The sequence below is a fragment of the Panicum virgatum genome, chromosome 3N (genome assembly GCF_016808335.1).
Source record: "Panicum virgatum strain AP13 chromosome 3N, P.virgatum_v5, whole genome shotgun sequence".
NCBI lineage: Eukaryota > Viridiplantae > Streptophyta > Magnoliopsida > Poales > Poaceae > Panicum > Panicum virgatum.
In genome coordinates this window covers 69,588,336-69,615,607 of record NC_053147.1, presented here as the reverse complement: position 1 = coordinate 69,615,607, position 27,272 = coordinate 69,588,336, and the positions used below count along the sequence as shown (strand labels likewise).

Below are 27,272 nucleotides of genomic sequence, written 5' to 3'. Positions count from 1 at the left end.
TACATATGCCCACATAACGAAATCTAGACACGACGGGCTCCAAAATCCGGAGGCAATCCATCGGTGGGATTTTCAGAAGGTCCAACCTCAGCACCAGCATTATCTTCTTGCATTTTAGGGCACTTCTTGTAAGTGTGACCATCTGCTCCACACAGGTTGCATCGTTTTTTCTTCTTTCCTGCCTCAGACTCATCCATTCCGTTACGGATACGAAGTGTCTGCAGTCGACCTACCCCTCTCCTAGCATCTGGATTGGGAATGTACATTGGAGAGATATTTGGTGTAGTGAATGACCCAGACTGCCTATGCCATATATCTCATGGCCCCAAGTGTGCACAACGGTTTCTTTTCTGTAATATTGTGAAACAAAAACCCCAGGATCCAACCCAGATTCTAAACATGCCGCAAAGACATGGGAGCATGGTAAGTGAAGAAGCTGTGGCTTCTTGCATCTGCAAAAAACCTTGCCTTCCAGAGTTATCAAGCAATCCTAAACAACCCTTTGTCTGCGGACACCCTGCCCTGTCCTGTCCTTCCATGAAACCTCAAACCTTTGATCATTCGTGCCCATGGAGACCACTCTGTGATATTGAGCCTTTTCAATCTTTTCTTTCTTGTAGTTAGGGACCCTATTGCAAAAAATCACTCCTGGATCATTAAGTAAGACAACAGCTGCCTGGTACCGCTCTCTTAAGTACCTTGTGCATCCGTACATGATGAACTCAACTATGCCAACAAGAGAAAATCCATGAACATGACGCATTACCATATTGTAACACTCTGCGTGGTTGGTTGTCTCGATCCCATATCGACGACCACCAGTGTCGTATAGAATTGACCACTTCTCCTTAGGTGCATCCTTAATCCACTGTGTGAAAGGTCCACCGCCAGAACGTCTCCGGCTGGAGGTTGAGGCCTGTTCCTTTAGCAGCTCGGCGCGCATGTTATCTAGCACCTGCCACAATGCATCAAACTTCTGCTGCTAATTCTGAGTGCACAACCTCTTGAACAAATTCATAAGTTTCTTATTCTTGAAGCGCTCATAAAAGTTTGCACCCATATGCCTTATGCACCACCTACTCACAACATCTGGCCATAGAGTAGGTTGTCCTCGACTTCCTTCATGTAGTTGCCTTATTGCTGCTAGAAGACCTGCATGTCTGTCACTGATGAGGCAACCATTAGGCCTTCCAGCAACAACGTGAATCTTCACACATTCAAGGAACCAGTACCAGCTCTCTGTATTCTCATTCTCAACAAAAGCAAAGGCGATGGGAACCACCTGCTTGTTGCAATCAACTCCAATCGCTGTCAGTATTGTCCCCTTATATCTTCCTGTCAAGAATGTGCCGTCAATACATAGAACAGGAAGACAATACATAAATGCCCTCACACATGCACCAAGGCAGAAGAAAGCACGAAACAGAAACCCAGGTCCCCCATCTAAACTCGGTACAATGTAGGTATCAGTCGCGCTTCCAGGATTTCTCTACACAATTGCTGACAGCATGTGAGGCAGGCTATCATATGATGCCTCATATGTGCCGAATCTCATCTTAAACACCTTTTGTTTTGCCCGCCAAGTCTTTACATAGCTGATTTTATATTGAAAACGGTCGTCGATGTCCCTAATTATCAATTTTGGCTCATAATCAATTTTGTCCAGAATCACCCCATACATCTTCTTGGCCACGAAAGTGGATGTGATGTTACGGTGAGTTTGCGCAACAACAGTTAATCTACATGTATGTGGTGTAACAATTGAACACTCCCAGTGTGTCTTGTACTTGCCCTTGTAGGCATGTACTCGTCATGTACAATCGCCATTGACACACTTCACCTCATATTCTTTGCTGCTAGACTTCACAACTCTGAATTCCTTCCTCAACGATATAGCCCAAAGCTTCACAGCTTCAATGCTAGGATACTTTGCCCCCTGCACAACCTCATTCTCTCTGTATTCGTACTCATTACTCTTAATATCCTGTATCACTGGATTTTCAAAACCTTTGTCTCGCCATTCACCTAGCAACGGGTAGTCCTCATAGTCTGATGAGTCCCCACATTATTCCATCATTCGAGCCTCCTGGTCTTCATTCTGTACAGTTTCCACTATTCCAGGTATCCGCTCCCCCTCATCAGCTAAACCTTGCGGCTCAGGTTGAATGACATGCACGTTCTGATCTTCTTTTTCTCCTACCTGATCAGCTATACCTTGCGGCTCAGGTTCTGTGACATGCATGTTCTGATCTTCATTTTTTTGTTCCACTGCTTGGTTCATATGAGATGATGTACTTGTTGACCCTTCACCGAAATGGGCTGCCTTCTGGTGAATCTGAATTAGCATTGCAAGAGGCCACCCGCGGTCAAGAGCTGCTTGCATGTAAGTCCGCCATTCTTGGTGTTTGCTACAAGCATCAACTCCCAGAAATCCCATTCAGTTCCCCAATTCGTCACAGTCTGAACGGTTAGGAAATGAGTCTTTGGATTCACATTGAATATCTCGTGAAGCCATTTGCGTATGGAACCAAAACTCCTCTCCAAGGGTTTATCTATTCCGCACTCTCTTCGTTCAAAAGCTGATAGATCTACTCTATACGCATCATGAGAAATATAGTAGTCACCATAATAAACTTGAAAACGAAGCTTGCTCGGCATATCTGGACACACAATTATGATATTAAATTGATTGCTAATCTACTGTTTCAACAAAAATAATTACAACATAATCTATTTGTAAAGCGTAGAAGAATTTTGGTTATCTGCAGTCGCCGGCTCGAAAATCCGGCAGGGCTTCGCCTCTCTCCCTCCCTCTTTTTTTGGTTTCTGGAATTTTAGGGATGCAAATGAGAGGTGGGGGGACCAGCCAACCCTTATATAAGGGTGGGAGAGCCGGCCGCCCGGCTGCCGGGCGGCCGGCCCCCAAGGACCTGGGCGCAATTTTCTCCGCGAATTTTTTTTCAAAAATGCCCCTGCCGCCCCGCTGCCGGGCGGCCAGGTCCCGGCCGCCCGGCAGCAGGGCGGTCAGGGTATATTTCTGTAAATTTCCAAATCGAAAATATATTTTTGTAAAAAAACGAAAATAAAAAATAAAAAAATAAAAAACCGCGAGCTTGAGCGTGTATATGGGCCAGATGCACGAACGAGGCATGGCCCAAGTGGTGTGTGGATGACCGACCGGCAGCAGCAAATGCATTGCTTGAATCTCTATTTCAGAAAAAAAAAAGGAAGAAGCAATGTATGAATCATGCATGCATGACGCAGGCAGCATGATATCTTAACCATGGCGTCATGCTTATGTGGTCAATTACCTCTGATAGACATAATTTAATATGTATCATGACATATGCAGCATATATGGATTGTCGTATTAGAGCACATACAGTAGTTTATTACTCACTCCATCCCAAATAATTAGTAGTTTTGCCTTTTCTAGTATATAGAAGATTTTACTATACATCTAAATATATATAATATATAGCTAGACGTATAGCAAAATTTATGTATCTTGAAAAGTTAAAACGACTAATAATTTGAGATGGAAGGAGTAATTAATAAAGTTGATAGAATATATATATATATATATATATATGCAAATTAATTATTTGATAATGATCGATCAGCTCTCCGGCCGAGAATGGACAATTTATATTTGTAAGGTAGGTGTAATTGAAGATGTATCGTGGATCGATGACGACGCACGCGCACATTTGGGCGGCCGCTGAATGATTTTAATTTCAAAGCAAGCAAATTCTTCATTTGCTACCTGCTTTAGTTGCTATCCGGCCCGATTCTTGTCTCCCTCATCTGCTTTCACGACGATCCTTCCGACAAGACGACGGTAACAAACAGCCGTTGACTCTAATATAAGCTCCGAGGATCCGGCCGGCCGCCTTATGATGACCGATCGCCATGGAGTCAGGCCTCGTGTCGATCATACGGTGGTGAAGAGGTGAACTTGCACTGCTGACCACCCCTGCTGGATCGGACGGGCGATCTGGAAGACCATCGTCTATCTTTGATCATGCACGACTGTACTGATCGCTCATGGCAGCATGCATGCCATATCCACCTCCTCGCTCTGCCACACCGCAAACAACTGTACCTTCGCAGGGTCGGCAAGCTCCCTATCCATGTTGTTTTTAACTAATGAGGAGCTCTGTCGCTCAATTAAAATGGATGAATGAAATCATGTAAAAAGATTAATCAAACGAGATGCCCACGGAGCACTCGACTGGCTAACCATCCCTTGCGACCCGGTTGAGCACAAACATGATGCACTACCATGGGTCATCATAGATCCGGTTATGAGGTTTTTGAGGCCCGGGGCAGAACTAGAAAGAAGGGGCCCAACCCAATATATTACTTGTGAACTAATAATAATACTAGCCTGATGCAATATTTTATATCAAACAATTTATAAATATTACCTTAAAATTTCATCTAGCATTTCTCGATGATTTGATGATAGCATTAATGTTGATTTGATCCAATAATTTCTAGCATTGCCCTAGCGCGTGAAAACCTCAAATAGATAACATGGCATTAGTAACGGGCGCTAAAAGCTAGCAGGCCCCAGCCCGATCACGCCACCACAACGCCCGTTACTAATAATCCACAATAGTAACGGGCGTCACTAACGTCCGTTACTGGATTCTGGGCCGTAACGGTTTCTGCACGCAACCAAACGAATGCGGACATTATCAGTAACGGTTGCTTAAAATCCGTTACTAAAAATACAAAAATCCATAACGGTTGGTTTAACCCCTGTTACGAATGGCACAGACATGAGTAACGGCCTGCTATGGCCATTACCGATGTCTTATTTTCGCAACGTGGGGGAGGACCCATTACGTATGTTGCTCAACGCCCATTACAAATCGTCTAGCAATGATTGACGTGGAGCACTGTAGCAATGATTGACGTGCGGCATCATTCTAGCACTGTAGCCTCTCGATCGCCGGCGTCGTCCACCCGGCGCCGGCGGCCCTTTGCCGTTGAGACTGCCGCCGCTACGCCCGCCGGCGGTGCCTCTACTGCGACTGGCCGCACTCCGGCTCCACCACCACCAGCGACCTCCGCGCTGCTCTGCTACGCCCGCCGGCACCTCTGCTCTGCTCTACGACCGCCGGTGGTGCTTCTGCTCACCCGGACCGTAGACCGCCGCTGCTATGCTCTGCGACTGCCGCCAGCGCCTCTGCTACGACCTCGGGCTGCCTCTACTGCGAGTTGGGTCCACTTGGCTCCACCGGCGACCCCGCCGGCGCCTCTGCTCCACTTGGCTCCATCGGCGACCCCATCGGCGCCTCTGCTCCACTTGGCTCCACCTCCGTCGCTCCACCGTGTAGCCTCCCCGCCGACAGCAGCACATTGAGAGGGTATGTAATTTGAGCCTCCTAATCCTCCTAAGTAGTTGGCAAACCTCTAGTAGAATTAATATTTATCAAATACAATCAAAATACTCATGTTGATCCATGTTTTCAAGTTTTTGCTGAAGCCTTTGTAACACTTTGTTTCATAGTACAAATTTTACCAATATGAAATGAACAAAACATCTTGTGTGTAATATACTTGTTGATAATTCAATGAAGATATATTATTTCTTTCAAAATAATTTATTTTTTGAACTTGTATATGGCGGTTGATCGGACTTGGATTTACAGACAGCCCCGAGTTTGGGAGACCTTCCTAAGTGGGGTAAATGGTTTCCTTGCTCAAGCAGAGGCGGACATGAGAAATCGGGGTGTGCCTTCAATGCATTGCCCCTGTGTTGACTGTCTGAACCAGAAGAAGTTTGGACAACGGGACAACATTTTCCATTATTTGATCACACGTGGATTCAAAAAGAATTACATGTGTTGGAACAAACATGGTGAGGAAGGCCTTAATGAAGACGAAGATGGATGCCTTAATGAAGAGGTAGCGCGACGCCATGCTGAAGTCCATAATGAAGGTGAAACGAGTAACTATTGACTTGACTCATTGATTTCACATTGTTACAGGGTAGAGCATAATGGATTATATCCCTTGATTTGTCATTATTATAGGGGAAGAAGAATGCGGCAATTATGACTTTGAGGAAGATGAAGCATTCCCACCGGGCGTGATGCAGCATGAGGAAATGACTGACCAAGAAGTTACGGGTTTCAACTATGATGATTTGCTGCCTCGTGTGAACAATGTTGATCAAATGTTGAGAGATGTTGAGTTTCAGGGCGTGTACACATCTTCAAAATTATCGAGGCTGAAGCAATTCGTCGAAGATTCAAAGAAACCCCTGTACCCTGGTTGTCACAACTCACAAGTACTCTCGGCTTTCTGGTGATCTCAAACTTCTGCAGCTTAAGGCAAGTCATGGTTGGACCGACAAAAGTTTCAAACAACTATTGGATCTGCTAAAAGACATGCTACCAGAGGGAAACCAAGTGCCGGGTCTGTCTATGAGGCTAAGAAGATAATCTGTCCTTTGGGTTTAGAGGTGGAAAGAATACATGCATGTAAGAACAGCTTTGTGTTGTTCCGTGGAGAGTATGAGGACCTTGACAATTTTCCTAAGTGCGGGTTCGGTCGTTTCAAGAGGACAAAAGATGGTGGAGATAATAATGCTGAGGACGGGAACGAGGCCGTGGAGATCAGAGGCAGGAAGGGTAACAGAGGGGTCCTGTGAGGGTGGCATGGTATTTTTCACTCATTCCCCGCTTAAAGCGCATGTTTGCCACACGAAAAAGAGGCCCAACTCTTGCGTTGGCATAAGGAAGGCCGTAACAAGATCGGGGATGGCAAGCTTAGGCACCCAGCAGATACAGCACAGTGGGGTAACATTGATGCCCACTTTCCTTGGTTTGAAGAAGATTGCATGAACATTCGGTTCGCTATGAGCACAGACGGGGTGAACCCATTCGGTAATCAGAGTTCAACGCATAGCACCTGGTCTGTCGTGTTGTCAGTATTGAACCTTCCACCGTGGCTCTGCAAGAAACGTAAATACTTGATGTTGTCAATCTTGGTCTCGGGGCCAAAGCAACCCGGTGACCGTATTGATGTGTACTTGAGGCCCTTGGTTGATGACACAGTGGGGTCACAGCTTTTTGTAACGGGCTTGGTTAAGGGCGCGTTACGATTCTGTACTGTGTGTAACGGGCATGCGCCCGTTACCTTTATACTGTCATTTGTAACCCGATAACAGTAATGGTTGCTATGCCCATTACGGAAGGGCCATCCGTGCCCGTTACAAATCTGTGTTTCTCACGTAGTGGAATGCTACTGAAACCTGATGGACAATGGTTCTAGCTCCAGTATGATCTGAGGCAAATTATCAGGCTAGAGATAGAGTGCAGATGCATACAATTGTTATCGCCATAAATTAATAGGGTTAATTAATGGGCCGCGAGTGAGTTGGGCTTAATGAAGAGATTGAAGAAGGCTTACGAATCGGCTCCTGCGTGAGCATTTGGGCCCTATGGGCCGTGTGTCATTAGATTTAGTTCAGATTGAGTTAGAGGTAGAGTCTGATATGGACACATTAGTTTAGATTGTTTTCCAAGTCTCCGGACTATAAATATGTACCCTATGATATTCGTAAAAAGAGAACGTCATCACGTTTTGCAAACAACAACTCTCGGCGCACCGCCACCCCTAATTCTAGGGTTTCATCCAAGTAAGCGCCATGCTGCCCTGGTCGCTTCTTGCGATCAGGGCAGTGTTGTTCTTGCTTTTACCTTGGTATTACTCGTACTGAAGCATTTTTTATGGCGAGTAGTACTAGTTATCTTAATGTTCGTAGCATGGCTTTTAGTAGATTCATTATGCTTTTGTTGCTTACCATCTACGAATATCATGTTGTTTCTGTGCAGCCACGTTTTAATTTTATGCTAATTCTTGTTGCATAGAATTAGTTGCACGGAGACAACACCCTGCTTCTTTTCTATCTAGTAGATCCAATCTGCTACGGTTTGTTCTTATACTTAAGAATTAGCTTAATATCTGCTAGGTTAGGCCCTGCAAACGGATTGGATGTTCCGGTGATGTAATAGATGCTTTATTTTAGCATTGATAGGGATTGTTCCGGGAATCGGCTCTTGCTGGTTCTTAGGCCTCTGTTTTTTATTATGGTTTAGTTATCTGTTATGTTCGCTAGGCCTGGTTACGTGTAGGACGTTCCGATCTAGTGGTGAAGCTTTTACTGTCGTGGATCGGATCAGCTAGATTTAATTGAAGCAAGTTTTTCATAATTATTTGCCTTATTTATCAATATCCGGATACAAGCAGATCTAATCTGACACTGGGACTCGATCGGCTCTTTAAAGCCAATGCAAGAGTCGTCCCGGGGAGCCGACCACGGCTCGGACTTACGTTTCCACGTGTTTGTGTATGCAGGCAAATCGTTGCAAGCACGTTCGCACCTTCCTGATTGGGTATAGGTCAGGTGGCACGCCTTACATTCTCTGGAATCCTCGGCGTGTGCCGGATTGCAGGCCGTTGTCCGAGGAAGCAGTGCCTGCCAGCGCCCCGGCGACCTCCCGGCTCTTCGTGTTGCCTGTCGCTACTCCCCGGTGGGTTTTGACCGACAACAACAATATATATATGAATTTTGACTTCGAAGATGGAAGATCAATGAAGGGGGCAAGGTGCTAGTATCAGATCGACTTACGATTTCACAATTCACATCAGGCTCTGGCGTAGTCCTGGCCGGTCGCCAGCGGCCGGTGCATCTTGACAATGCAAATAGATATCGAGTTTGCCGGCAAACGACAGTCGATGTTAGAGGCGAATCGCATGACGCGTGTGAGATTGGAATCCGATCAGTATGAGTAGTCGAAGAGCTAGGACCATACTAGGACTCGAGGAGTCGGAGTCGCGCATGATGGAGCAACGGTTTGGTATGCGAATCGTCAATTAATCTGATTGATCAGTGTGAGATTAGCTGGCTGCTTCTTGCTTGTCGTTTGGATATAGTCTAATTGCAAATCTACAATACCAATGCTGTGTACATTCATTTGGAGGCCCCTACATTTGGGGGGGGGGCGCACGACTCGATCCCCCAAGGGCCGGGCCTGGGTCATCGTTGCCGAGTATGGAAGCAAAGCTACCAACAGTTCCGACTTTCGATGGCAGGCCACCTACTGACGGGTCCAAAGACGAGGCTGCAGCCGATCATCGCTGGCAAGTTCAAACAAGAATAGCTCCGACTTCCATTCATGAACCCCCACCTCATGCAGACCCTTTGCAGAGCCCCAGACCACGATGAGAGGGGGGAATGTCATCATTGCAGAGCCACGACCCCGGTGCAACAACTCTGATTTCACGTTGCTAGAACTGCCTCCACGCGTCCACCAGGCGTCGAGAAGCGCAAATGCCGAAGGAGACATCAAAGCCATGGCGATGATCCAAGTGCAACGCCAAGGAAGCAACGCCAATGGCGCCACCGTCGCACGTCCACTGCGGACCGGGCTTTCACCCTTGGATGACAATGCTAGAAGAGAAGACAGACGTCCCCAACTGGAAAAGTGGCGCCCACCAGCATCACCGTCGTTAAGGCTTTCGCTCGAAGAACCCTCTAGCACGACATCGGGCCTAGAAGCACCCCCATACCTGCCAGCACCTCCCTTGTCGTTGTCCCACAACGCCACAGAGGTCGAACAGAGGGGTACCGATGCGCTAGCTGCTTGTGGCAACCACATAGCTATGTCGTCTGCCACCCCTCTGTCCATGCAACCCGTAGAGCCGGACTTGATTCCACCGCCCGCGAACACCGCCACACGTCGAGGTCACCGCCGACCGCCAACGCCGACACTGACACCCTTCGCCATTGCTGCCGACCTCCACCAGAAGCCACGAGGCTCATGTCCCACCATGTTGGGTGCAGCCCCTTGCCCTGAGGGCAACAAATCCAGCCACAAACCTGGCGTGCCAGGCAGACGCCCCTGCCTCCGTCCTCGAATGCCCGAGCCGGTGCGAGCAGGCAAGCCAGGTCGAGAGCACCATCTGCGCTCCGCGCCTACATGGGCTCCGACTACCGCCGCCACAACCACCGCCGCCCGCCACGCCTCCTGGCCAGGGTTAGCCGGATCCAGGGCACCAGATCAGGCCACACGAGCCACGAATCCATCTGCCAAGGCAGCCTAGGCCGGCGCCACACTGCTAGCGAGTAAGGAGGTGAGGGGAAGGTGGAGAAGGAACATCTACCACCATAAGAACCCGCCTGGCCCTGGCCGGTGCTGCAGGGGCGACCTAACCGAGCTCCACGCAGCCCGAGCTCGGCCCCACCTCACTGGACCACTACTACTGACGCCACCATGCGAGAAGAGGCCCCGCCGCCGCCATCCCGGCAAGCTATGCGGTCTTTCCGGTGTCCTACTCTGGCGGCGGTGCGGCGGGAGAGGGGGAAGGAAGGTCGAGGCGGCAGCTAGGTTTAGGTTCAAGGCCTCCCGAGTCGCCTGCGTGGGTGGTGACACGGGGCAAAAAGGCAGAATCCCTACAAGCCCCATCCATGTCTACACCTAGAAGCCACAAACCTATCCCGAGTCGGATCCCCAAAACCCTAATTGGAACTTTTAGAGTAATAATTTTTTTAAGGTTGGCCGTTGCGTGCCGCTTAAGAAGAACAACTCGCTAGAAAGCCATACGAATCTCCAACCAAATTTACAACATAGATTGCTGATAATTCTGTTTGGATCACAGGACTAAACTTTAAGCCTAAACTTTAGTCCATACAAGGCGGACTGAACTTTACTCATCACACCATAACTAATCCATTAATTTTTAAAATCGACCTAATTCGGATTAAAAGTAGCTAATAGGAGCGAGCCAACCATCTGAGAAATTAAATGACCAGAGCACTTGTGCACCTAATCCCGTCACACATATGCAAAAGGAAAAAAAGGAGAATAGACTTGCTGTGCCTTCCAAATAGACTATGAACTAACTTCAGTCATCTAATAAAGTTTAGTCCGGACTCCGGACCAAAATTCAATTCTAGCTGATGAAATACCAAATTAATCAAGTACGTTGTTATGTCTCATCATCGATGACGTACTTGGGCGGTTTCAGTTTGAATTCTGAAAGCATTCAACAAATTGTATATTTTTGCTCCGACAGCGGCCGTCGGCAGCTTCATCATCACCTGCTCCGGATATGATCCTTCGCCTTAATTACCACGATGAGTCGAGCAGGCAGCCGTTGACTCCAAGTCAACTCTAGCTAGTACGATGTCTATATAAACCAACTGCCGGCCAGCAGCAGCAGGCAGGCATCGATCATCTGAGACGTACTGAGAGATCGAGATGAAACAGTGATCAGTGCTAGCTCAAGCTGATCGATCGAGCAGCAGCCGGCCACATGGCGGGCATGGACAAGTGGACCGGGTTGGGGTCGGCGCTGGCCAGCTTCCTCTTCCTCTGGTCCGTGGTGCAGAGCCACCTCCCGGTGGCCTTCCGCCACCGCCTCTCCACCTGGGCCAACAAGCTCGCCTCCTTGTTCAGCCCCTACCTCCACGTCACCATCTCCGAGTATGGCGCCGAGCGCTTCAACCGCAGCGACCTGTTCCTCGCCGTCGAGGCCTACCTCTCCGACGCCTGCGCCCGCCACGCGCGCCGCCTCAAGGCTGAGCTCGGCAAGGACAGCAAGAACCTCCAGGTCTCCGTCGACGACAACGACGAGGTCACCGACACCTTCAACGGCGTCACGATCTGGTGGTACGCCGCCAAGAAGCTCCAGAGGTCCCAGGTCATCAGCTTCTACCCCGGCGAGGACGAGCGCCGCTTCTACCAGGTCGTCTTCCACCGGCGCCACCGCGACCTCGTCGTCGGCTCCTACCTGCCCCACGTCCTCGAGGAGGGCCGCGCCGTCACCGTCCGGAACCGGCAGCGCCGCCTCTTCACCAACAACCCCAGCAGCGGCTGGAACCCCTACCGCAGCGGCAAGGGCGTCTGGAGCCACGTCCCGTTCGAGCACCCGGCCACCTTCGACACGCTCGCCATGGACCCCGCCGACAAGGAGGCCATCGTTGACGACCTCGAGGCGTTCCGGGACGCCAAGGACTACTACGCCAAGGTCGGCAAGGCGTGGAAGCGCGGGTACCTGCTGTACGGCCCCCCGGGCACCGGCAAGTCCACTATGATCGCCGCCATGGCCAACTTCCTTGACTACGACGTCTACGACCTCGAGCTCACGTCGGTGAAGAACAACACCGAGCTGCGCAAGCTCTTCATCGAGACCACCGGCAAGTCCATCATCGTCATCGAGGACATCGACTGCTCCATCGACCTCACCGGCAAGCGCAAGGATAAGAAGGCGGCGGAGAAGAAGTCATCGGAGGACGAGGCCGACGGCAAGCCCAAGCTGCCGACGGACGCCGACAAGGACGACGGCACCAAGGTCACGCTCTCGGGGCTGCTCAACTTCATCGACGGCCTCTGGTCGGCGTGCGGCGGCGAGCGCATCATCATCTTCACCACCAACCACAAGGACAAGCTGGACCCGGCGCTGATCCGGCGAGGCAGGATGGACAAGCACATCGAGATGTCCTACTGCAGCTTCGAGGCCTTCAAGGTGCTCGCCAACAACTACCTGGACATCACCGAGCACGAGCTCTTCGGCGAGATTCGGCGCCTGCTCGAGGAGACCGACATGTCGCCGGCGGACGTGGCCGAGAACCTGATGCCCATGTCCAAGAAGAAGAAGAGGGACAACAACGCGTGCCTGGCGGGGCTAGTGGAGGCTCTGAAGAAGGCCAAGGAGGAGGCGGCGGAGGCGGAGGCTAAGGCCAAGGCGGAGGCGGAGGCCAAGGAAGCCAAGGAAAAGGAGGAGGCAGAGGCGAAGAAAGGCCAAGCAGAAGACCAAGGGGACAAGGACAAAACGTCGGAGGGATAGATGATCAACGGAGAGATCATCAAAGGATCGGAGCAGGTGAAAAATAATGACAACAACTAATAATAAGGTAATAATGAGCTTGCTTATTGGTACGTGATGGAGAATGCTGAATTATTGAACTACTATGCAAGAAGCAATGACCTTTCGTACCCAAACACATGTGCAAGTGCAAGCCAAACAAATCCAGGAGCCTAGCAAGTGTTGTGTGACCGACGCCGACCCTCTCAATCCTCAGCAGTCAAGAGCTAGCACATCAATGCAACTAGTATTCTGCTACATCTACAGCTACAGGCCGTCAATGCAAAAAGTAATAATTAATCTAGTGAGAATTCGTCTTTGTTTTGTGCAGTGTTGTTATCTTATATTCAAGGTACTTTTACATTCTTGATAGCAAGTAGCGGGCAAGATTGCTTCCATGTAAGTCGTACGTCTCGTCTTCCGTGTATATCATTTTCTGCTCACCATTCGCTGTCATTCAGCTGGGACTCGGACTGCGTGCGTGCCACCCAGTTTATAAACAAAAACAAGGAAATATGACTATATATATCGATCCCATTCAGCTCAAAAGTCCATGTATAGATGTTCTCCCTCTTCTTGAAATGAAAAAAGTATGTTCAGGCTATACAAACGATGGCATGCTATATATGCATCACTTGCAAAAACTGTGGATACAGTTTATTAGGTTGTTGCAACATGTGCAGTTTACATCGATCTCATTTCTCAAGGAAAGACTTCAACCTTGCGTATACCACCTGCCTATAGAACTTCCTCGTTCTGATGAACAGCACAAATGCAACGGCAGACCCAAACAAGCACACACAGGCCATGATAAAAAAAGATAGCGCAAAGCAGTGCTTACCTTGGCAGGCATGCTCATCAGGTGGCGACTCCATGTCATATATGTAACCCACAACCCGGACCGAGAGGATGTAAGACCCAACGGGGCTTGCAACGGCCACCATGTTGAAGATGGTGCCAAAGTGGTTCAGCCCGAAGATCTCAGACGTTATGCTCGGCATAAGCGCCCACTGGCACCCATAGCACAGGCCAACTAGCACGGAGCCGATGTAGAGCGATGCAGCAAGGCCGGAGGAGATGATGACATGACCCACACTCATGATCAATAGCGTGGCGCCTATGAAGAATGGCCTACCAACTCCTCGCTGGCGAAGGAAATGGTCCGAGATGAATCCTGCGCCAAACCTCCCTGAGAAGTTCCAGATGCTCCAGAGCGACACCAGTGTACTGGTCTCCTTGCTCGTGTAACCAAGGGAGCCGCCGATCTGGCTGATATTGTTCACCGTGGCCAGACCCGATCCCATCCCGCAAGCCATTGCTAGGAAGAGCAACCAGAAGTTCAGTTTGCCCATGGCCTGTAGCACATTCAGGTTTTCTTTGCCTGCTGACAGGTCTAGGTTAGATCCCCCGAGTGCAGTACTTGAGCCGGCACTGTCAGATCCCTCTGCCACCTCTTCCCGGAGCAATCCGATTCTTTGTTCTGAAGTTGATTCCTCATGCTGCATTGATTCTGGCTTCTGGGCCTTTAGAGCAACGGCTACTGGAGATAAGACTAGCAGCAGGAGTATCACAAAACAAACACTCTGCACAGCTGACCTTATCGTGAACACTTGATCACAGATTATGATGATCATTAGGTATGTGGCAACAGTAACAGCGATGAGAGAGAAAGCATCTAGGAACTTCTTGTTGTACCGTTCATGTGTGTTGTGGACGTCGACAAAATACATGAGCAACAAAGTGATGGCCGTGGGCAAAATTGCCAGCATCAGTATGAACCTGGTAGGATCAATATGGAGAGTGCGGTATAATTGGACAAGTATTGCCCCACTTAGGCCTAGAAAACCCTGTTGCATAAGTACAAAAGTTGAATTCAGGTAAGTTGCGGAGAGAGAACACTGACAGCATCAGTATGGAAGTGCTTGGATCAATAGGAATTTTCTGTTCTGGGACTGTGGGTTGAGTGAAATCATCAATTCCGATAGATATTATGATGCACCACAATTTTAAGAAACAAATGTGCCTTAAGAGTGACCTCTGAGAATGAACGAACTGATGAAGGCTATGCTTGGTATGCTGTATAGTCAAAACAAAAAATCACTGGACACTCTTGAGTCTTGACAATAACAACAGACAACAGATAAGATGAGAAGAGACCAATTTAGAGGTTTATATATGATGATTATATTGCAAAGAAGGTTCAGCAACTCTAGACAGATGATAGAATCTCTGAGATGACTCAGTCAGTTTGAGGAGTACAGAGGCAGGGTCCCATTGATGGGTCAAAGGCAGTGTCAAACATATTGTCCTATTATTGTTAGTTACAAAGATTCTAGAGTTCTACACTGGATCGACATCTAGGCATATAAGATCGAGTACGGGTATAACTTCTAGTAGATAAACATGGGTTTCATCCTAGTTCTAGTATAACAGAGAGAGAGGAAGGTATGGAGATGAAGGTGCAAACCATCCGTGGAAGGGGGCGCAGAGGAGCTCGACCCCGCGGGTGCCATGGCGTCGATGGAGTCGAGGATGGAGGCGAGGAAGTCCGGGTTGGCGAGACGTGGATCCGGCGGCGACGATGGGCGGCGAGGGTACCGGTACCCTTCGGGCCGGTACCGACACTGGCCGGGAACGGCGGCGTCGGTGGGGAACGTCGTGGCGGCGCTGGGGTGCTTCCCGTCGGCCTTGCGCTCCCTTAGATCGGTAGGGTTTGTGGGAGAGGGGTTTGACAGCGATCACGGACGCCCCGGCCCCCTCCTATTCTATATAGCGCAGGCGACGGGGGCCCACCAGCCATAATGACTGGGCGCCCCCGATCAGGGCGCGATCAAAGGGGATTTGGCCCGACCTTTGGATCGGGCCTGGAGATCATATCCAACACTTTGAAAGATCAGTGCATCTCTGAAGCTATTTGGGTAGGGTAGAGGAACCATCTGAAGCTATTGAGTGGATGAATATCAGTTGTGTGGATTGAAATATACATAGCCAGATAGCCTTGCGTTGGGGACGACTGGGCAGAGCAGAGCACAGCAGACAGCAGAGCAAAGAAGAGCAGAGCACAACAGACAGCAGAGCAAAGAAGAGCAGAGCACAAGAGAGGAATACAGTAAATCATAGGGTAAATGACCTGCCTTCATGATGCCGATTAATGTGCCTCGGCGATCGGGGAAGTTCTCGACGGCGGATACGACATCGGCGGTGTTGAAGAAGGTCTGCGCCTGCGCGGCGAGCAGCATGTAGACGCACATGAGCGGGAGCGGCGCGGGCGCGATCCCGGCGACGGCGAGCCACATGGGGAGGTACCCGGCGGCGCAGAGGACGGCTCCCGCGAGGAGGACGAGCCATGGGCGGCGCCTTCCCGCGGGCGCCCACGCGGCGAGGAAGCCCGAGAGGACGCCGGCGTTGGCGCCGACGTCCTTGAAGAAGGCGACGGCGTCGAGCGCGGACTGGTCGTAGCGCTGGGAGGCCTTGAGCGCCGGGGAGTAGACGCCGAAGCAGTAGGAGCTCCCCGCGCAGCACTGGATGAGCGCGCTGGCGGCCAGGGCCGACCAGCGCGTCCGCGCCCGTGGCGGCGGCCGGAGCAGGCGGAATCGGAAACGGAATCCGGAAGGGGATTAGTTTGTTTGTTTTGTTTTTTCCCCCTTCCACCGGCTTCTCCCCCACTTTGTTGGGAGAAATTTCTGAATTTTACCCCCAATTCCCGGGCCTCACGAGATTCACACGCAGTAATGGAAAATAAACTTCAATTTATACTTTTTAAACTATAATTTAATTTAATTTATCTCGTAAACTATATCATTTAGCTCATTTTATCCTATTTATAATTTATAATTTTTCTTTTTTTACATAAGTTGAATTTTAATTTCAAATTGGATAATAGTGAACATCACTGTGCATACTAAAAAAATATTACAATTTTTATAGTTATTTTTCATATAATTTTGAGCTATAATTATTAATTTATTCTTAGATATCCTAACTTATCAAAATAATAATAATAAATATGATAAATTTTTCCTAATATGTGTTATGATGCGTACTATGGTCTTGTGAAGAAATTGAAAAGATAAATTGTATTATGGGTAATTTGAACCAAAGAATTTTTTTTCATTCCTAAGCTTTTACAGTGTACATACGAATTGTTTCAATTTGGATATATTTTCTCCAACTTCTCTTCTTTCTCTTAAACTTCTCTTCTTCTTTTTTAACTTTTTATTTATCAGCCCTTTTGTGCCCCTGCCTTATCCCTTCAACATGAGTCGATCCCTTCGAAACGGTTGGGACTGCCCTACAGCTGAGGTCTGGCTGACGGTAGCCAGACGCAGGGTTTTAATATTCAACCGGTGTCCGGTAACCGCCGGCCTCCGGTACCGGTATACCGGTCCGGTTTGGCCGGTTACCGGTCGGAACCGGTGGAATTCAAATTTGAATTCAAATGGTGCAGTTCAACCGGTTCGTACCGGTATACCGGCCGGTTTGACCGGTTTACCGGCCGGTTTGACTGGTAACCGGTCAAATTCAATTTTTTTGTTTAAATTCAAATGCCCGCAAAGTATACTAAATAAATGTTTGTATAACATATTTTAGTCTAAATGAACCATCCAAACCTCTTTTGTACTACTTTTACATTGTATTTGTATACTTTTGTATGCTCATGTTTTTTGTTTAACTTCAAATCCCAGCAAACTATAATAAATGAACGAATTTTTGAGAAAATTTGACACCATTAGATTCGTCGCACCTTGAAGTATTTTTAGGAATTTTTTGGGAATTTTTCATTTTTTAAATTCAAATTCAAATTTTAAATTTGGACCGGTTTCATACCGGACCAAACCGGAACCGGGCCGGACCGGTTTGACTGGTAACCGGTCAAACCGACGGTTTGGTGAACCTTGGCCAGACGTCGTCCAACCAAAAATATATTGCAATTCAAAAACAATGCCGCGACAAGGAAGGAAGAAAGGAAGGAGGTGGTTGGATATATAAAGGTAGGATGATACGTGTGCTTAACTAATTGATGGGGGTAGGTGTGGTCTTGGTATTTAATTACTTCTACCTATGTTAGAGCAAGGTTAATATAGTATAGTTGGCTGGTAGTTATAAAAAATCTTTGTAGCATATCTCATAGCTTATTTGTATAATAGTTAGCTTTTTATAAGTTACATAGTCTACTTATCTCTCTAACAAAATTTATTAATTCTTATGCCGAATCCGGTTGTAAGATTACAATTCGCATCTTTTCTCCTCTCCTCCACTCAGCATTCAGCATGCACAACATGTTATTATATTTGCTCTTATTAGATGGACCATTCTCAATCCACCACCCAGTCGCTACAGCTATTGCTTATTCTTATTTTCCATATATGTTAATTTTTTAGCACGGTGGCATACTCTTCCTCCATTTCAAATTATTATTTTTTTTATCTTTTCTAGGTGTATAGATTTCGCTACTCATCTGATATTTAGATTTGTAGCAAAATCTATACATCTAGATGAAAAAATAGAAAAAACTAATAATTTTAACGGAAGGAGTAAATATAGAGATGTACATAGAAATGGAGAGTTTGGAGAGACGATGCGAGGCGACCACTACTAGTATGTGTCCGTCCAATAACACCACACCACCTCCCTATTGTATTGGATTGGATGGGTATTATATATTAGCTGGTGCTTGGTCCTCCTCCTCCACTTGTTCCTTGCAGTCCTGTCGTCTGTCGGTCATCCTTCCTGCTAAGTGCTAACCACGCACAAGATAGAAGATAGAAGGGAGGAGTTCTCTATCCTAGTATTTTACCTACCAAACCTCCTGCTCGATCTGCTCTCCCTCATCCACTCAATTCCTTCGATCACTCAATTCGATCCATGGATGCTCACCGGCGGCAGAGCAGCAGCAGCACCACCACCGGTGGTGGTACTAATAATAATAAGACGGCTGAGCTCGACCCTGTGCTCCACTCGATCGGCTTCGAGATCGAGGAGGTGTCGCCGTCGCAGCTGACGGGCCGGCTCCCCGTCACCGGCAGGTGCTGCCAGCCCTTCAAGGTGCTCCACGGCGGCGTCTCCGCCCTCGTCGCCGAGGGCCTGGCCAGCATGGGCGCCCACATGGCCTCGGGCTACCGCCGCGTCGCCGGAGTCAGCCTCAGCATCAACCACTTCCGCAGCGCCGCCGTGGGGGACGTCGTCCTCGCCCGCGCCGCCCCAGTCCACGTCGGACGCTCAACCCAGGTTAATTAAAATAAATTAGTACGTCCTCAGTAGAGCACGCATGTACAAACAGCAAGCAACCACAACCTTAATTAATTAATCCTAGTATAATAATCTACTTTGCCACTTTGGGGCGTCTTGCTTGCCATTCCGTTCGTCTTATCCGCAATGAACAACCTCGCTCCACCACCCCATGTTTGTGCTTGCTTCCCGGCCATGACGCACCCCACCAGTATAACTGCATCCACAACTAACGACAATGCTAGCTGTACGTACATGAGATGGTAACGGACCATGACGTCTGTGGTCTTTTAACTATTCAACTTGATCCTTATATATATTTAACTTAAAATTTTCTAACTTAATTTTTATATATTTTTAGTTCAAAATTATATAAGTACTTAGAATCCGGTCTTTTAAGATCCATCTCTTAGATTATATATCTAGACTAAATTTTATGATCCTAGATACAATATAGGAGTATATATATGACTATTCTTCTAATAAAGTTATTACAAACTAATAAAGCAGCTATAAAAAAAGGGAATCCCGGCATCTATATATAACTGGCTAATAAAGTAGCTAGAAATTAAAATTTTACTAGCTAGGTGGGAATTAAAAGGTCCGTTCCCGTTTAATTTTGCGGCTTGACTAGCGCCCGGATGTCCGATGGGGCTCTTCCCATCAAACGCATGTCCCAACATCAGCTGATGTTGCATCCAACATCAAACAAAATTTTGCAACCTTGAGAATCTACATTCACAATATTTAAAAGCAATGATCACAACATTCAAAAACAATGTTCACAACATCAAAAAAATCATGCACAAAAACACAAAAAGAAAACACTCATCCCCCCGCAGCTCACCTCCTGCTGCAACATACAACGATGTTGCATGCAACATCATTCATTGTATGTAACATTGCAACATCGGCAGTTTCATTGCAACATGATAAAAGAATGCTTACAAAATAAAAAAATATCATTTGCAACATTTTAAAAAAATAATGGTGTGTTGGTTCTTTTTACATCTCTATCATTGAAAACATCGATAAACAAGGCATGCAACATCTAAAAGAACAATTTGCAACACAGAAGCACCAAACATCTATTTGTTTTTCCTCCTCCAACTTCCACATTGCTTCTGCTGCACCTCCTCGTCAGCCCACGCCCCGCACCACCGCCGGCCGGGCCATTGCCGGCCAGATCCAGGGCGATCCGCGCCGCCGCCGGCGGATCCTGCAGCACCGTTGCGTGGGGGCGGCTGGGGGTGGTGGGAGGCAGAGGGCGGTGCAACGGGAAGCCGGGGACAGCGCCGGGCGCGGGGCGAGCCGGCGATGGGCGAAGCGACAGCGTGCAAGGGGGACGTCGAGCGGCAGGGGTGGCAACAGCGCGCGAGGGGCGGCGGCTAGCGCGAAGCCGACGATGTGCGAGGGGGGCGGTAGGCGGTGGGCCGTTGATGGCGGGCGGGACGCACGTAGGACGGGAAGAGAGAAGGGGAGGAGAATATCGATATGAGAGTGAGGAGGAAGAGAAAAAAGAGAAAGGAGGCGCCCGGTCTATCGGACATCCTGCTCTTAGCATTACCATTTATTTTATCGATCAAAAGATATGATGACGATAATTGAGCACAAGAGACACGCACTGCTTGTATTGTACATACAAATGTATATACAATATAACGATGAAGAAGAATTGATTGCACTTGCTTTGCTTGCATATATATATATATATATATATATATATATTTATTTATATGTAACTGCAGGTGTGGGAGGTGAAGCTGTGGAAGGAGGACCCGTCGGCGCCGGGGAAGCAGGGTCCTCAGATCTCGGAGTCGAGGGTGACGCTGCTCTGCAACCTACCCGTGCCGGAGAGCCTCAAGAACGCCGGCGACGCGTTCAAGAAGTACGCAGCCGCCAGCAGCAGCAGATTGTAGATGCATGCATGTATGTATGTATGATGTACATCGCATTGTAGTATGTACTCGGTCGATCGATGATGGGTCGATATGACGATGATGCATCCATCTGCTTCAATAATTGTAGCTATTATTGTCCGGCCGGCGATCGATCCGATTCCAGCCAGAGCCAGCTAGCTGTTCTTGTTGTTTCTTAATTTATTATGCTGCTTGCACTGCACTGCACCAGAAATATATTGCCGTGAAAAATAAAACCAACAAAATTTAAGTCAAATATTGCCTAGCTTGGAGATTGGAGAAAGAAGGAACCAACTTGTGACTGACGGCCGCGGGAAAACCGACATGTGTGAAATTCAACAAGCTCCATCGATCTGCATTGCCTTTTTTTTTACTTTACAACCAAATGAAACCAACCAATTTGTTTACTTTCATTTGATTTGATCCCTAAATGACTAATTTCGTTGGGCAAAATATAATATAATACAAAGTTTAAGGAAGGGATTAGCCATCATCAACGACGCAGCAGATCTTTCCTTGGAGCATGTAGGTCTTGCAATCCATCCGTCCATCCTTGGAAGTTGACTAATCTAAAAAAAAAATGACTTGCGTAGGAAGTTGAAGGAAGGAGCATGCAGAAACACCCTCGCCTTGTGCCAAAATCCACCACCAACCAGCATTCCAGCAGTGGCAAAGGGACCTCTCTATATATAACCAACACCACAGGGGTAGAAAAGGAAACCTCTTCTTCCTCCTGCTCTGCTGCTGATCTGGTTCTCCCTTCTTCCTCCCTCTGCGCCGCCGCCGGTCCAAGGAAGGACCCCGCCGCAAGAAAAGAAAAACACGCCCGCCGCCTCCCTCCCGCCTCCATGGACTTGCTCTCCTCCTCCACCCTTCCTCCACCCCCCTTCTGCTAGCCAGGCGCAGCGGTGGCGTCGAGATCCACCTCCTCTCCTCTCCTCTTCGAGGGCTCATTCTCGGAGAGGCAATCACCTCCTCGGTAAGGTAAAGGAATTCTCTCCTTCTTCCTCCCTTATTAGAGAGGGCCTACAGTACTAGTTCGCTAGGATCCTGCTGCGACTGCGTCTGCTACCCGAAAAATCAAATCTTTCTTCCCCCCTCACTAGTCACAACCCAAGGGGGGAAAATCAGCCTGCAAACGGTGCGGCTCGGAGCGCCCCTGAACATGAATCCTCCGCTCCTCCGGTGTCCAAGGAGGTTCAGGGTCGAACCGCCCCTTAGGTACAGCTGCCCCGTCAAATCCGCGGGTAGCCGGGGGGCGACCCACCTGCACAAGTGCACCACTCGACGGCTAGCTGCTGCCTCGGCGACGGTAGGCAGCTGTGTATTGGCTAGGCGATGGGACATATCGATGAGAACAGCAGGGGCGGTTCGGGTCACCCCAGGGTCAATGGCTCACGGACTCAATTGCACCTCTTTTATTTAGGGGCGATCCGCTTTGATCCGTTACCTGATTTAAGGGGCGGAGCGAGTCCAGGAAGGGATCGAACCGGACCCCTTGCAGGCCGAGGGGGAAAGGAAGGGTCCGTTTCTTGCGACTCCGTTAGCTCCGCCACAGTGCTGGGATGCGAATTCCATCCTTGTTTTCCCATGCACCTCCTATAGTTATACATGCCACAAAGAACTAGTTTTGTTGCATTCTTCTGCTTCGCATCAATGGCACTTCCATACATTCAGGACTTGCTTTTGCCTGCATGCCACTTCAATGTCACTTTTGGGCATAAAAGCTGAAATTAAGGCCCAAAATGCAACTTCCCATTTTGGACTTATTCTTAGCCCCTCCAACCAGAAACCTGCAAACTGCGCCCGTCTTTGTACAAGTACAACTAATAACTGGCATTTCCAAACGGCTGAAAATGACGGGAGAGGGCTCCTTTGGGTTATGGCAGTAGCCATGTAACCTGATCTATTGGTATCTGGCAAATATGTGCTGTTATTTTCTTGCTGAACAAATTTATGTCCTTGCTTGACCTAACATTCAACTTGTCTTCGAATTATTTGATTATCTGCTTATTTCAGGAGACCTTTATGTGCTGAGTTTTGCAAATGGATTCTAGCCTATAGAGCCAACCTTTTTAAATTGTGGTGCTGTCCTTAACTGTACCACCTTAGGACTTTCTTTCAGAATCTAGGCTAGAATTTTAGTGAGTATAGTAGGTTATCTGACTTTGTCCTACTGGTTTGATATACTGCTAACAGAACTTCCTAAACCTTGTATATTGATTTGCATTGCCTTTTCCTTTCAGGTCTACCATTGAGGGGGGCACATGAATTTAAGTGGCGGTTAGAAGCCTACGACTCTACATTGACGTTGCTGGAATTTGTGGTTTCATTTACTAACCAGTATGCCCTCTCTTCTTGCCCACCCCTCCCCCTCTTTCTCGCTATTTCTTCTTTTGCTACTATATCTGAACATAGATGGTGACGAACAAAAAACGTTCTGCAGCATTGGAGTCACCATTTCTCACCTTATATGAGTTGTCACCATATCCAGTTGCTTTCATATCCTTCACATAAAAAAATGTTTTCTATTTGTTCAAATCAAAGACAAATTGGCTGCAAAAAATGAGTACAAGAAGTAGCTAGCATTATAGTCTTGTATGCACCATCCCTGTTGTTGTGCTTAGCAATGCTTCATTACCAGTTATATGTTATGATTGCTAAGATTCAACAAAATAAAACTTTGGTATCGATATTGTGAATACCCATATTACTTTAGGCGGTTAGATTGTCATCCACTTGCATTTCTAAATGTTACTAGGCTCTTAATCTTCAAAATGGATAAATAATGAATTACCATGGCCGTTTTATATTTTCTGTAATTTTATCCTTGCCCAGCTGCCAACAAAAAAAAAACCTTGCAATTTCCACGTTAAAAAAATATCTTAACGTTGCTGGCATACAAATCTCGAACCTAATATTGTTAGTCACGATGTTAGATAGATTTGATATATCGGGATGGAGGTACAAATGTTACTCCATATTTTCATTCATGTTGCACAGTCTGATTCTGGGATATTTGTAAATAGAAATCCTTGCTCTGCGGCTTGCGATATGCTATTTGGTTTTGGTTTTGGTTTACTTTTGCTCGGATATTTATCTTCTCTATTGTCAGTAGCTTCTGTTCTTTTGACCTGGTTGATAAGTCATTGCGCTTTAGGTTATTTCAAAATACAAATAGTTAACCATCACTCAAAGGAGTGTTATTTTGAATCATTTTGTATGATTATCTTATCAATTTCATAATTCAGAAGTGCAACCTCGTAGCTGTTTATAGCTTTAAGAGTGCTTACACATTGTTAACTAAATTTGCAGTTCATGTTGAGGACAAAGCAACTCGGGACCCTAACTCAGTGTGCGAGATCCTTCTATCTTAATGGATCAAGATGCGGTAGCACAGATGGAGCTTCATGCTCTTGCCCCGAGGATGAGAATTATGCTCCAAAGAGGCAGGCTGCAAGCGGTATCGAGCAGAAGTCTCGTTCAATGCACAAAGCTTCTGTGAAGACTCAGCCTCCTGTACAGCATGTTGTTGGATCAATTGGTCAGTCTACTGGCCATCCAACTCCGGCTGTTCATGCCATTCCATCCACCCCACCTCCAGGAAAGGAGCCTGCATCTAGTGACAAAAGCAATGGTCGTCGTGATCATCATAAGATTCTAGGAAGTGATTATGTACAACCATCTAAGCAGACAGCCCGAAGCATTTCTCAGTCTGGAATTGCAGGAGCTGGTGTATATTCTGAGCTGGTTAGTTTCAGGTCCACATCTAATAATGGAAGCACCGATCAGGCTCCACAGATGGGTGCTAACTATTCTTATCAGACTTTATCTGATACCCATTCTTCTAATAACAGAGCACATAATCAGCATAGCTTTCCTGAGGCAAAGCTGCCTTATAAGCCTTCCATGGGTAATGATTTTGAGAATGGGGCCCCAAGAGCTGGCTGTGCAAGGCCAAAGCAAAGTTTTTCTGGGCCCTCTGTTTTTGCTTCTGGTTCACCGTCGCAAATAAGGAATCAAGGACGTCCTGGTCAGCACTATGCAAATTATCACTCTAATAATTCAGAAGCCAGGCGGGATGAAGTTCAAACTCGGAACCCATCAGGTCTGAATGGCTTTAGTGGAGGCAATAAATTTCAGAGTCCTACTGGAACACTAAAAGCTCATGGCGGAGGACCCCAATCTAACTTAAGATCATTGAAGTCACTGAGGGCAGTTGAACAGTACTACCACACACTGCAGCAGATGAAATGGGGTCCAACGACAGAACATGTCCTCGATAGTCTTCATTGCAAGATAGATGCATTCCAGGCTAATCAAGTACTCAAGCTTCTGCATGACCACACTATTGCTCTTGGTTTCTTTCAATGGCTAAAGCGGCAACCAGGGTTCAAGCATGATGATCATACCTACACAACTATGATAGGCATCCTTGGACAAGCCAGGCAATTTGGTATAATGAGGAAGCTTCTTGAGGAGATGAGCAGAGCTCACTGCAAACCGACTGTGGTAACATACAATAGAATAATACATGCATATGGTCGTGCTAATTATCTAAGGGAGGCTGTTAAAGTATTTGAGGAAATGCAAGAAGCTGGTTATGAGCCTGATCGGGTTACATATTGTACATTGATTGATATCCATGCAAAGGCTGGATACCTGGATGTTGCAATGGATTTATATGGCAGGATGCAAGAGGTAGGCCTCTCGCCAGATACATTCACCTACAGTGCCATGGTTAATTGCCTTGGAAAAGGTGGTCAATTGGCAGCTGCTTATGAGCTTTTCTGTGAGATGATCGAAAATGGCTGCACACCTAACCTTGTTACATACAACATCATGATTGCGCTCCAGGCCAAAGCAAGAAATTATGAAAATGTTGTTAAGTTATACAAGGACATGCAAATTGCTGGGTTTCGCCCTGACAAAATAACATACAGCATTGTTATGGAAGTTCTCGGCCATTGTGGCCACCTGGATGAGGCTGAGGCTGTGTTCATTGAGATGAGGCGTGATTGGGCTCCTGATGAGCCAGTATATGGTCTTTTGGTTGACCTCTGGGGCAAAGCTGGCAACGTCGACAAGGCACTAGGATGGTACCAAGCAATGCTTCAGGATGGTTTGCAGCCTAATGTGCCAACCTGCAATTCGCTCTTGAGTGCTTTTCTGAAGATAAACAGATTTCAAGATGCCTATATCGTGCTTCAGAACATGCTTGCCCAAGGACTTGTTCCATCTCTGCAGACTTACACCTTGCTGCTCAGCTGCTGCACCGAGGCTCAGGCACAGATGGGTTTATGCTGCCAGCTCATGTCGATCACTGGACACCCGGCTCACATGTTCTTGCTGTATTTGCCTGATGCAGAACCAGGTGGCCAGAACGTCAGGGATCACACTGGTTATTTCTTGGACATGATGCACAGTGAGGACAGAGAGAGTAAAAGGGGTCTAATGGATGCTGTCATAGACTTTTTGCACAAGTCCGGCCTCAAGGAGGAAGCAGGCCTTATATGGGAAGTTTCTGCACAGAAGAACGTGTACCCGGATTCTGTGAGGGAGAAGAGCTCGTCTTATTGGCTTATCAACCTTCACCTGATGTCTGAGGGCACTGCAGTGACTGCCCTTTCCAGGACGCTTGCCTGGTTCCACAGGCAGATTCTGACAATGGGTACTGCCCCTGAAAGGATTGACATTGTCACCGGCTGGGGCAGGAGGAGCAGGGTGACTGGGTCCTCGCTGGTTAGACAGTCTGTTCAGAAGCTTCTGAACCTCTTCGAATTCCCATTCTTCACCACTCGCGGAAACACTGGCTGCTTCGTTGGCTGTGGAGAGCCGCTCAACAAATGGTTGCACAATCCTTATGTTGAGCGTATGCATTTGTTGTAGTGAGGTTATTGCTGAGCCAGAAATAAAAGGACCTATTTAAGCAGGTGCGGTTTTATGGAAAAATCAGCTTGGAATGGATAAAGAATCGCGCACCTGCTTGTTTTGGTCCATAGGATGTGTTAGTCAGGTCAGGTGTAGCCTTGTAGTCAAATAGTCTATGCTTGGAAAATATTTATTGTGATTGTGGTAACATTTAGATATATTATTGTTCGTTTAGCATAAAATTAAATTCGTCTGGATTAGCCGGTGAGAATTGTTCCATCAGGTGTTCCATGTTCCAAGTTTTCTTTTACTTAAAAGTGACAGGTTGACATGCACCGCTCACAGGAATCTTGGTCGAAAACTAAA

The 27,272-nt window shown here is 47.5% G+C and overlaps 4 protein-coding genes across 5 annotated transcripts; 3 read left to right on the top strand and 1 right to left on the bottom strand.

Annotated features, from left to right (window-relative positions):
* The first annotated feature begins 11,204 nt into the window (after window positions 1-11,204).
* LOC120667159 (AAA-ATPase ASD, mitochondrial-like) lies at window positions 11,205-13,218 on the top strand. Its single transcript, XM_039947213.1, has one exon. The coding sequence runs from the start codon at window positions 11,338-11,340 to the stop codon at window positions 12,868-12,870; it is 1,533 nt and encodes a 510-aa protein (XP_039803147.1). The 5' UTR covers window positions 11,205-11,337; the 3' UTR covers window positions 12,871-13,218.
* A 186-nt stretch (window positions 13,219-13,404) lies between these two features.
* Window positions 13,405-16,505, bottom strand: LOC120668089 (protein NUCLEAR FUSION DEFECTIVE 4-like; the record flags this gene model as incomplete). The annotated part of the gene is made up of 2 exons (XM_039948034.1): window positions 13,405-14,735; window positions 16,023-16,505. Coding segments are annotated over 2 exons (1,635 nt in total), but the record flags the coding sequence as incomplete, so codon positions are not given.
* A 2,050-nt stretch (window positions 16,506-18,555) lies between these two features.
* LOC120667158 (1,4-dihydroxy-2-naphthoyl-CoA thioesterase 1-like) lies at window positions 18,556-21,199 on the top strand. The gene is made up of 2 exons (XM_039947212.1): window positions 18,556-19,116; window positions 20,865-21,199. Exons 1-2 carry the CDS (start codon window positions 18,754-18,756, stop codon window positions 21,033-21,035), a joined length of 534 nt encoding a protein of 177 aa, XP_039803146.1. The 5' UTR covers window positions 18,556-18,753; the 3' UTR covers window positions 21,036-21,199.
* Window positions 21,200-21,751: 552 nt separating this feature from the next.
* On the top strand, window positions 21,752-27,241 carry LOC120667156 (pentatricopeptide repeat-containing protein At1g18900-like). Of its 2 annotated transcripts, none has more exons than XM_039947206.1 (3): window positions 21,752-22,019; window positions 23,282-23,378; window positions 24,351-27,241. In XM_039947206.1, exon 3 carries the CDS (start codon window positions 24,354-24,356, stop codon window positions 26,922-26,924), a length of 2,571 nt encoding a protein of 856 aa, XP_039803140.1. In that variant the 5' UTR covers window positions 21,752-22,019; window positions 23,282-23,378; window positions 24,351-24,353; the 3' UTR covers window positions 26,925-27,241. The 2 variants fall into 2 exon arrangements, with proteins under 2 accessions (XP_039803140.1, XP_039803139.1); XM_039947205.1 differs by having other exon boundaries at window positions 21,784-22,014.
* Window positions 27,242-27,272: the final 31 nt, after the last annotated feature.